General features: G+C 47.7%; 1 protein-coding gene across 5 annotated transcripts in view; it reads right to left on the reverse strand.

Moving 5' to 3' along the window:
- LOC146802131 (putative tRNA methyltransferase 9B) overlaps positions 1 to 12,403 on the reverse strand; it is a 162,972-nt gene that overhangs the window by 45,930 nt on the left and 104,639 nt on the right. For all 5 annotated transcript variants that reach the window (XM_085621698.1, XM_085621694.1, XM_085621695.1 and 2 more), the window contains one exon: positions 5,981 to 6,180. In XM_085621698.1, the coding sequence (XP_085477824.1) occupies positions 5,981 to 6,134 (154 nt within the window). In that variant the 5' untranslated portion in view covers positions 6,135 to 6,180. The remainder of the gene's footprint in view (positions 1 to 5,980; positions 6,181 to 12,403) is intronic.

Below are 12,403 nucleotides of genomic sequence, written 5' to 3' on the forward strand. Positions count from 1 at the left end.
CTTCCTACACATGCCAGGACGGGGTGCTTTCGTGATTGGTTTAGGTGCTGTACCTACGAGTGCCCTATAAAAATGTACACCACATAACCGGGGCGGGTATTTCACTGGCTAGTGGTGGGACATGGCACTGAGTGTGCCACCCACCAGAATAGCCTATCAACCATGTATCAGGACTGCACTGCAGACCTGTGCTAAGGATGCATCTCTCTCTCCTTAGCCAACCCTGAGTGGGCCTTCCACTACCACCAGAGCACCCCTAGGGTAAACGCACGTGTTAGGCTACAGGCAGGAGAGGTACACTTAGGTGTTGCATGCCCAAGTTGTTAAGAACCCCACATAGGGTTCCCCTCCTAGGAGGTTGGCTCTTCCTTTCTTTGGGACACCACTGGGGTGTTGCTGATTCTCTGTCTGTGGCCTTAGGGCTCTGGGCTCATTCCCACTCTAAATGCAGTGTGAAAGTGCGCTCACTTCCTACACGTAAGGAAGCAGCTGTGACTTGGTTTTCTTAAACATAGGTCAAGCCTGCCATTGTAGGTCTGTGTGCACGCACTTGCGCCTATGGTGTTTTGAGATATACGACCATCCTGCCATTACAGGCCGGAAAGTGCACGCTTCCATCTATGGTGGTTTAAATAGGTGTCCAGCCTGCCACTTCAGGCATGTGTGTGCGCACTTACACCTTTGGTATTTTAAACATGTGTCCAGCCGGTCATTGCAGGTCTGTGGGTGTGCAATTGCCCTTGTTTTCTGAATCACAAGCCAATACTGAGGAAACTTTTTATATCACTAGAGTATTGCCGTGGAGTAACCTCATAATGTTTCCTATCATTGGATTTATATTCCTGTGGTAAAGATGTTTTTTTCATTACTAGCTTAGAAATGCCACTTCTTTGACATGCTGTGAGAGGACGACTCGCAGTGCTGCTTGCACGCACTTACCTGGCAGTTTCAGCAACAAACTTAAACAAATACGGGAAGGAGTGCATTCACCATCCTTGACTCTCACTTCTAGTAAGTGGGCATTTCTCAGCTATTAAACGGATTGTGTGCCTTTTTGCCTGGCCCCCACTCCACACTGGAGGCTGGGGGATCACATCTGTGCATTTCCCAGTGATTGCTAAAAACATTAGACATGCAACTGGAATGACAAACCTCTGCCATTTGAGAGCCTGGCTGGATAGATTGAAAGGAGAGGTTTTGACACTTGACGTTTGGGAGCCAGATCATGGCCTCACTAAAGATTAAGATCTACATTCCACAGCCTCTTGACAGACATGACTAAAATTTGGGGGAGACATCTGTGGGTCACAGGGAGACCCTTGAACCACCCCCAACTTCAAAGGCACACTAAAATAGAACTACTGGTGCCATGCTTCCGCAGGGGAGAGACACACTTGTGGGGACATGGGACTGGAGAACTTGGAACTGCGTGGTGCACACTGCCAGAAGAATCTGTTGTGCACAAGGAGGATTAATGCCACTGGAAGGGACTGCATGCCCTTTCTGAATACTGTCTGGCCTGGGCCGACTAACTGCTGCTTTGTGGCACCCTGAAGTGTGCTCTCCAAGGACATGATTGGCTGGTCCCATTCGTTTGGAGGTATCAGGGACATTAAAGATCTCCTATGAGGGACCCACACTGTCTACTTGCGACACCTGGAGAGCGGTTCCCCTCTCAAGTGCCAACATCGCCTGCTTGATCCCAACTGGTAGCACGGGTTAAGCGTTAAACTAAGACTTGTGCCTAGAGATCGGATTTCCTAGTGCGGAGCCCCAAAAGGCTTGTCCGCATCTAAGGCGTGTGGCCCCTGCATCATGGGGACCCCAGCATGCATAAGCATCTTGTTGGCGGTGAGCTCATTTACCGGTTGTGGGTACTGTAGTTATAGTAGCTTATGGAAGGTTGTTATGATAGGTAGGTATTGTAAATACAGCTACTGATGTGGCAGATTTGGTATAGGAAAACTAGTTTTCAGCCAAAACGGTCTTTAAAAGAAGAAGTCAAGCAAGATAACTAATTTCCAATCATCTATTTGCACAAGAAGCTATATCATTGGATTCCCCATGTTTCATCTACACCTACTTCTATGATATAATCAATGCTCAACTGACCAAAAGACTCTAAACAATAAAAAAAAACCTGCGGCCAGGCCTCCCACTCTGCACTTGCATCACCCTGAACCTCAAAGAGCTCCACTGTTTCCCAATCCACAAATGCACAGTTTTCATTTTCCTCACGCACATATACAAAACCTTACACAACATGCATACCATGTACCTCAAAAAACACGTAAACTTCCATAGACCTACCAGACACCTCGAATAAGCTGGACTCCTAATTGCACATCCTCATCCCCTACACACACAGAAGCAGATCATGTGGTCGTAGCTTCTCCTCCTTTGCTTCTACAGGCTGAAACAACCTGCACATCAGAGCCTCCTCCTAAGTTCCTGAATTCTGCAAGGAACTGAATATCTTGATCTTCGAAAGACCTGACCCTTTCTTGGCCCATACAGCTCCAGCTTCAGTGCCAGGACACCATCCAGGGTGAAGTATGCACTATATGAATACATATAACATAAGAGGAAGTGACACCATTGGATTTCCCACCATTCATCTACACAGGAAGCAACATCACTGGATTTCCCATTATCCATCTGCACAGGAAGAGAAATCACTGATTTCCCGCCAAAGGGGTCTTCATTTAATGGAGGTTGCAGCTTATCTGCACCTGTTTGTGCCCCGCTTGTGCCCAGCACCAGGACCCCTGGCCCTCCTTCCTCCCACATCCCTGACCCAGTCACTACTCCACCACAACCCTCTATGTCCAGAACCCTGTTTACATCTCCAAACACTGCTGCTCTGCCTCGCCACCCAACACTTAAAGTGCGTTTTCCTGCACAACTTGCCATTTTAATTGCACTCTCCCACACCCACCCTACTACCTCCACGAAACCACAGACACCCAACACACGCACCTGACACCCATTACAACACACCCCTTCCTGTCCTGCATCCTTCTCAAAACTTGCTCCCTTACTAAACACAGAAAACACAGGGAGATAATGGACTAAGCGCTGAAGAGATCTGGGTTGAATCCATCATCGTTCTTTAGCTCACTTTGCCACCTCAGTTCAGACACAGCTATATGCAAATCAGTCTTGACCCTGTGCCTCATGGAAACAGTTCATCTCGAACTGCCAAGCCAGGTCTTCCCTGAACTGGAAACACCCATCCTGGGACTGGTTTCGGGGTAACACCCATCACTGCGAGGCTAGCTTGAAGCCAGTGGCAAAGTGAGCAAGGGACCCACATCTGGGTATACCCTGCCAACTTAGGGCGAACAAAGCAAACATCAATTGTTCGTTTTGCATTTGTCACCCGAGTGGGACGGGTATGCCCAGACGTGGGTTCCATGCTTTCCATGCCACTGGAATCAAGCTATTCTGGCTGATGATGGGTGAAACCCAGAAACCGGTCCTATGATGCTGGTTTCCAGTCCAGGGCGGACTTGGCCTGGTAGTTCAGGCTGGACTGTTCCCATTGGGCACAGGGTCAAGAGTGATTTGCATATAGCTGGGTTCAAACTGGAATGGCATGGGGAGCAAACAAATGATGAATTTAGGCCCAGATCTCTGTACTGGGGTGAATGTATTAAATTATTCTGCATTCTGTCCAGCAATTGTTCTTTTTGCATTTGTCACCCGAGTGGGACGGGTATGCCCAGACGTGGGTCCTGTGCTTTCCATGCCCCTAGAGTCGAGCTATTCTGGCTGATGAGGGGGTGAAACCCCGAAACTGGTCCAAGGATGCTTGTTTCCAGTCCAGGGAGGACCTGGCCTGGCAGTTGGGGCTGGACTATTCCCATTGGGCACAGGGTCAAGACTGATTTGCATATGGTTGGGTTCACACTGGAATGGCATGGGGAGCAAAAAAACGATGGATTTAGGTCCAGATCTCTATACTGGGGTGAATGTATGACATTATTCTGCACTCTGTCCATCAATTGTTCTTTTTGCCCTTACTAGACATGCCACTGGAATTGATATCTGCTACAAGACCCCTCAGTGTACCTGCTTTTCGGACTGAAAGCAGACTGACTCCCTTGTCAGCCCCAGATAACAAGCTATCAAGACATGACAGGACGAACAGACCCAGAAGCATAATGGCTATCATTGTCATAGAATCTATCAAACGCTCCACCATTAAATAGAAAGAACTAACTGCCTCAAGCTCAATACAGACAATTCAGAAGTATCACTCTTCAGCAAAGACACCTTGCTCTGGGTTGCCACCTGGTATCCTGCTGAACATGGACCCACACCCCCCTGGCTAACCACGTACCTCAACAATAACAAAAGATTCCACAAACCTACCAGACACCTCTGCTTAACTGCACTTCCCCCCCCCACCCCCGCATATACATAACCAGATCCAGCAGTTGTGCTTTCTCCTACCTCACTCTTAAATCCTCTAACCATCTTCCCCTCCTTCTCAGATCTTGAATTCTGCTCTATTTTTTGGTGAAGTTTTATATAGCGCGAACTAGACCCGAAAGTATCAGAGAGCTTTACATGAGCACCAGTTACGTTACAGACGGACACATTCATTTTTGTTAGGCATGGGGAGATTAAGTGATTTGCCCAGGGTCACAGAATGCTGAGCGTCTCTGCGATTCGAACGCGGTTCCCCTGCCCAGAGGTCGACCGCCCTAGCCGTTTGGCCACATTCTCTCCCCGAATTCTCCTTACCTAGCCCTCACTGCCCATGTAGCTCCTACTTCAGGGTCAGCGTTCCCTCCCCAGTGAATTGTGCGCTACACACTACACATAACCTTAACATTTGTGTCCGATATTCAAATGTTTGTGCTATTTAAGCATTGTATACTTGCTTAAAAATCAAAGAGCAAACGTGGTTATTGATAAGGTGCACTTTTTTGCTTATAGAGGAGTTGTTTATGCGAACATCCTTTTTTTTATTATTAATAATCATCTTAATAAATAATTTAATAAGAGGCCCTTTGCAGTACATATTGCAAAAGCATAGAACAGTGTTATGAAATCTAGACAGAAGATGAAGTTTACATTGTAAGCGGTAAACGTAAGAGACAAATATGGCAAAACACTGCATAGTGTACTCTTTTGACAAAGGGCGAGTATTGTCATTTCATCTATAATGAAGCAGGTGTGCTCACCCCTTTTACTTAGTGAACAAAAAAGTCATAAATCCAACAACATGCTCTCATGGCAACAAATTGAACACACCAATGAGGTTAGTGAATAGGGTGAATAGCACAGTGACTTTATTTTATGACAGCTTCAGCACCCAAGCAGCAAGAAGTAAAGCCATAAACCAATAATGAAACTGTCCATGTACCAGCAAAGTAAGAACATCAAAGAAAACTTACTAGCTACCAGTTTAAAGCTACATGTTGCACCAGCAGTTTAACAATAGGACTACTTGAGCACATCACCAAAATCTAACCATGACACAAATGGGGCAATATTACCATTCTCAGAATGCCATTGCCTCGGCAGACAAGTCCATTCAATCAATGGCAAACCTGACAAACACATTGAAGGCCAAAGTGGGAGAAGAGTTCTTACCCAAAACCCACTCTTTCTGTACAACTTTATACTTTTTTGATACAATGATAACAAGGCTCTTGTAGCAAGATCCAAAAACTGGAGGGAGTCCCACAGAGTACCTGAAATTGCTTACAGAGGGCAACACCTGAGAACCCTGTCTGGCCCATTGCAGTTACCAAGATGTGATAATATCCTTAGGAACACCACTACAGCACTCTGCAGTAACCAAACTACTACATTTTGACAATTTTTCTGAATAAATAAGAGTTTGAAACAGTAGCAAACCCTTCTATTGCTACACTCTGGTTAGTGGATGATCAGCATGCAATCTGTTGAAGTTCAAAACATCAAGTTGCTTACAAAGTAAAACTTTTTTTTTTTTTTAACATACCGATATCCGCAATCAAGCTTCCTGGCTCTTGGGCTAGCACAAACTCCTGGACCTTCGGCCAAGCTTTGTAGCGAGCATCACTGAAGTAGGGAGCAATCTTCTCATAGACACTATGAACATGGTTCCTTTCCAGGACACTCGCCTCCTTCTCCATGGCGAAATGAGGGACTCCTCACTTAAACTTCTTCATTTTTAAAAACCTAAAGATAAAAGTAATAGTAGAAAGTTGGAATGAAGAGCGAGACACAGCACTAAGTCATAACCTAGCAAATAGTCAATTTGTCATCCAAAACACACAGAAAGCTGGCATGTTTTGAAAACCTTATATCTTTTCACTGACTATTTAAGAGGTATCTGAGTAAAGCACAAGTTACTTACCTTTGGTAACTATATATCTGTAAGATACATTAGTTAGTGATAGATTCCTTACCTTAGAATATCCCCAGGCATCAGACTGGAAGCGGAAAGTTTTCGTCAGCAGTACCCCTGCGCGTCGGAAGGTGGCGTCGTGCGGCTCCGTGTCAGTCGTAGGCGTCGTGATCGCCGGGATGATGTCACGGCAGCTACTTAGACGCCACCCTCGCACGCTGACGTCAGTTCTGTACACTACTTTCCGCATCAGGAATGCAGAGCCAATCAAGATACTGACCACTGGTGCATTCAAACTAGGGCCCTGAAAGGGATGACCTTAACACTAGAATCAGTTCTAAGAACGGGGAGGATGAGTGGGGCGGTAAGGAATCCATCACTAACTAATGTCTCTTAAAGATATATTGTTACCGAAGGTAAGTTACTTGTGCATCTGAAAGAGACACGTTAGTGATATATTCCTTACCTTAGAATAGATACCCCAGCAATACCAACCCCAGTGGTGGGTCTGCGAACGAAGATCAGACCAGAAAGTCATGGAGAATAGAACGGCCAAAGAAGCCATCTCTCCAGACTTGGCAGTCCAGGCAATAATGCTTAGTAAAAGTGGGGGGGACACCACATCCCAATGCAGTAGTACCTGCTGTCGCTCTGGAAGAATGGGAGCGCAACCCCACCGGAGGTTCCTTTTTAGGCAGAGAAAGCAGGCTTTAATACACAAGACGACCCAGCGGGAGATAGTCCTCTTGTGTACAGCCCGGCCTTTCTTGGCGCCTACGTAGCCAACAAAGAGCTGGTCATCCACCCGGAACTGTTGTGTGCGATTCAGGTAAAATGAGAGCGTACGTTTTGGTTCCAGACGGTGGCACCTCTCTTCCTCTCTGGAAGGATGTGGAGGCGGAAAGAAAGTGGGCAAGGTGATAGTTTGCCCAATGTGAAAGGCAGTAACAACCTTTGGCAAGAAGAAAGGACGAGTGTGAAGCACAACCTTGTCCGGATGAACAGACAGAAAAGGAGGTTTACAGTAAAGAGCCTGGAGTTCACTCACGGGCCTAGTGGAGGTAATGGCAACCAGGAAAGCAGTCTTCAAAGTCAATAAACAAAGAGGACAATTGTGCAGCGGCTCAAAGGGAGCGCACATCAAATAGGTAAGAAACAGATTCAAATCCCACTGCGGCAGCACAAAAGGAATAGGAGGGAAAAGGTGAGTAATGCCTTTGAGAAATCTGTTTACAACAGGGAACTTGAAAAGAGAGGGCTGATCAGGGAGCCTGATAAAGCCAGAGATTGCAGAAAAGTAGCCCTTAATAGTGCCCAGAGCAGAGCCCTGCCTGGCCAAAGACAGAAGGAACAAAAGGACTTCTGAAAGATTTGCAGAAAGGGGATCCACAGCCTTTGCTGTGCACCATGCCACAAATTTGTTCCACCTGCAGGCTTATACCGATTTAGTGGAGGGACGCCTGGCTGCCAGAATGATATCACAGACTTCAGGAGGCAAGTCAAATGGAATCAACTGTCGCCGCTCAATCTCCACGCAAAGAGGTGGAGTCTGGACAGGTTTGGGTGGAGGACCGTTCCCTGCTGCTGCAACGGAAGATCCTCCCGAAGAGGCAGTTGGATCAGGGGATCCATGCTCACACGGAGTAGCTCGGGATACCAAACTCTTCGAGCCCAGTCAGGGGCCACAAGAATGACTTGGGCCCAGTCGCGCCTGATCTTCTGCAGCACTCTGGGTAGAAGCGGTATACGTGGAAAGGTGTACAATAGACCGCAACTCCACTCGTGATGAAAAGCGTCTCTGAGCGAGTGCCGCCTTGGAAATTCCAACATGCAGAACTGCTGACATGGCGCGTTCTCTTCGGTAGCGTATATATCTAACCAAGGCTCTCCCCGCTGTCGAAAGAGACCTTGCGCCACCTCCGAGTGAAGATGCCATTCGTGATCCAACATGCACCTGCGGCTGAATTCGTCCACCCTGGCATTCAAAGAACCTGCCAAGTGTTGAACCACCAAGGAAATGCCTTGACGTTCCAGCCATGTCCAGAGGCGCAGAGCCTCCTGACATAGGGTCCAGGCTTGTTGCAGTACCACATGGCGGTGGTGTTGTCTGTGAACACCTGCACTACTCTCCTCTTGACAGAGGGAAGGAATGCCTTCAGTGCTAGTAGGATAGCCCGGAGCTCCAGAAGGTTGATATGGAGCCTGGACTCCACCAGAGACCAGAGGCCTCTGATCTCTGCCTTTCCCATGTGGCCGTCCCATCCCAGGAGGGATGCATCCGTCACCACTGTGTGCTCCGGCTGGGGAAGGGAGAGTGATCTGCCGCTGACCCAATGCTGGTTTGTGAGCCACCACTACAACTGTTGTGCAGTGCCCTCCGAGATCTGGACGTACTCTGACAGGTTGCCCTGATGTTGCACCCACTGGAACTTCAGGTCCCACTGCAGAGCCCGCATATGCCATCTGGCATGATTTGTCAGCAGGATGCAGGAGGCCATGAGGCCCAGCAGCCTCAAGGTCATCCTGACCGAAACCAAGAACAAGGGCCGAAAGATCGTAATCATAGCCCGAATGTCCCGGACTCGCTGTTCGGGAGGATAAACCCGAATCTGCGCCGTGTCCTGAACTGCTCCGATGAAGAGGAGCCTCTGAGAGGGAATCAGGTGCGATTTCAGCACGTTGATGGAGAACCCCAGCAAATGCAGGAGGTCGGCCGTAGTCGGAAGGTGGGAGACGACTGCTTGGGACGAGCCCACCTTCAACAACCAGTCGTCGAGATTGGGGAAGACTGAGATCACCGATTGGCGCAGATGAGCTGCGACCACCGCCATCACTTTCTTGAACACCTGAGGGGTGCTGGTAAGGCCAAAAGGGAGCACGGTGAACTGAAAGTGTTTGTGGCCTACCGTGAACCGCAGGTACTGCAGGTGGGCCGGCAGGACGGGAATATGAAAGTAAGCGTCCTGCAAGTCCAACGCTACCATCCAGTCTTGCGGGTCTAGGGCAGATAAGACCTGAGCAAGTGTGAGCATCTCATGCGATGGTACTGGCCAAAGCATCACAGTCAGGAGGTTAGTCCTGAAGGCCACTGTAGGGAGCTCGAGGTGAAGAGCCTCGGCTGCCCTACGCAACACCTCTAAATAAGTACCACCCTCCTCCGTAGCCACGGTAGAAGGAGACAGTGCACCAGGTTCTGGAGAAAAATCCAGACCACCTGCGTCCTCCACATCCTCTTCCCAGTCTGGCTCTAACTCACATTGGGCTGCGAGAGGGTCTTCAGACCCCTCCCAGTCCTTCGTAACCTGGGGAGCAGGTGGGAAAGAAGGTGGGTGAATAAAGGGATAGAAATTCCCCATCGGCGTCGGTCGACACCGGTCCGGCACTGTCTTCACATTGGGGTGGAAGCCGGGGACGGCGTCGGCTGGCGCCGGTGGCGCCATAGGCGTCGAGGTCGGTGGAGGTCGTATGAGGCCAACCGGCATCGGCTGTGATCCAGGCATGGATCCATGTGGTCTCGCAGCGCCGAGGCAGGAGCCGTAGATGACGTCGGGGCCAGAGTCGGCAACAAAGGAAGGCGAGGACCCCCGGTCGGGCCCGCAGGGCCCAAAGGCGCACCGGCGGAACCCGACGGGCCAAATAGGCAGGCCATAGCAGACAGGAATTCCTGCAGCTGGGTCGGAGTCGCCGACGGACCCGGGAAAGGTGGGTAGGCCGTCAGCATCTGCCTAGGTCCTCCGGAGCCACAGGGGTGGCACCACCTGCACCCCGAGCTGTGTCGTGCGTCAGGCTAGGGGAAGGCGAAGAGTGACGCCGCTTCTTCAACTTCTTGTGCTTCGTCTTACCTGACCCAGAGTGTAAAGACTTCGTCGAACGATGGTGGCAGCTCCGCGACCGGTCCCTCGACCTCCCACGGGACCTTGAACGGCGAAGAGCTGACTCCCGGGCATCAAGCAACTTTCGGGACCGCTCCTGTAAAGTTTTCAGAGCCATGGCCCAGCAGTCGGGGCACGACGAGGGGTCATGGTCGCGCCCCAGGCAGTAGAGATACTCATGGTGCAGGTCCGTCACCGACATCATGCGGGGGTAAGCCTCGCAAGACTTAAAACCGGGCATCCTTTTACACCAGTAGTCAGATTCAAAAGAACAGAGACAAAAAGTCCCAAAAAGCTCAGTCAAAAATTTACTGGGGGTACCGCTCTCTCCGGATCTGCGCTTGCCGGCCTGGAAAAGGAAAGAACTGACGTCAGCGCGCGAGGGTGGAGTCTAAGTAACTGCCGTGACGTCATCCCGGCGATCACGACGCCTACGACGGATGCGGAGCCGCACGACGCCACCTTCCGATGCGCAGGGGTACTGCTGACGAAAACTTTCCGGATCCAGTCTGACGCCTGGGGATATTCTAAGGTAAGGAATCTATCACTAACGTGTCTCTTTCAGATTTATAGGATTTGGAGCATGCTTAAGAAGATGATTTGATAATTGTATTCTATCGAAAATATTGTCAGTTGGGCATTATCATGAATGCTATTATTTGAGACAGGAAGGCCCACTGATTGAAAAGTCATAGATAGTGAAACCTTGATTCAGTTCCAGTTTACAACAATGGGGCTAATTCTTTTTAAAGTGCAAATTCCTGTTTGAGCCTGAAACAGTATTTAAAGTTGAGCAATATTCAGCCAAGCGCTTACTGCATATGTCCTATTTTACTTTGAGCAAATTACATGCCCCCCATTATTTGCTCAGACACGATCTGCAAGCAAAACCTGCCAAGACTCCGGTTGGCAAATAGCGCTTAACTAATTTACTCACCCTGGAAAATGTGCCAAAGAAGAATTTGGCACTATGGAACCATTACAGGGAGCAAAACTCGGAATTTCACCTGACTTGCCAACCGGATCCTTTGTGGGTTTTACCTTGTATAAAGTTGTGGGCATATAGCATTAAGTATGTAATTTTCAAATGGGTAAGTGCATGGAAAAATACAGCCAGACTTAAAATCCCACTTCATGTGCAAACAGGATGTTCCTCCACAACTAACTTATCTTCTTAACTGTAATCTTATCCTAAAGTTGGGAATGACCAGTAACCCTAAAAATAACTGAGAACAGGGCCAGTTGATTTGCTTCTATGGCTTGGTTCTCACCATACTCAAAGTCTTGCTATAAAGAGTGTGCCACCTCCCAGTCTAACCAGGGAACAGTGCATGCCATTTAAAATGTATTCTGTCCCCTACCAAGAGCCCCAAAAACATGGAGACGCATAAAGACTAGCACAAGAAATAACTTTTATAAAATAGGTATGGTACTGAATTTCTTAAGTCTGCCCTAAAGCCAGCTTAAGCTGTCTCGCCATCTTCAAGTTTTTCAAAAATGATCATAATAAATATACACACATTTGTATTTCATTGATTCCCATTGTTTGCATAGAGAGAGAGGGAGGGGACGGCACTCCACCATAGCTAAATTAATGTATTCGCCAGATGGTATCATCATCAATTGTTTTTATTTTAGACCGTGGTGCATAAAACGTAGAACATAAAATACTCTAGACTTAAAACCCAGCACAGAAAATACACTATAATTTATAACATAACACTTCATATTGAAGATAAAATATCAAACATTAAAAAAAAAGAACAGATTAGATTTAGATAAAAGAGCTGTTGGTCAACATAGAACTACCTGTTCCTTTTTTACCAGACTGTATGTTCTCAATGACCGTGCATATATCTCTGCTCCATTCAAAATGTTCCCATACATTGCTGCTTGTTAATAATAAAATAATAATAAATAATAATTAATAATAAATAAATACTAATAATAAAATACCTATTGCACAGGTCACGTCTAGAAGCTTACTACTGGTTAGATATTCTGTATTTTCTTAAAACTGGCTTAAAAAAAAATTCGAACATTCCCTTCTAAAAAACAAACAGTCCAATAACAAATGCTGGATTTAATTTGTAGTTCACAATCCCATAAACCTCCGTATATTTTTAGTCTCTTAGCCATCTCCGCCCTCTGATACATACGGTTAACCCCAATTCGAAATCTT

Source organism: Triturus cristatus, chromosome 8 (genome assembly GCF_964204655.1).
Source record: "Triturus cristatus chromosome 8, aTriCri1.1, whole genome shotgun sequence".
In the NCBI taxonomy this organism is placed as follows: domain Eukaryota; kingdom Metazoa; phylum Chordata; class Amphibia; order Caudata; family Salamandridae; genus Triturus; species Triturus cristatus.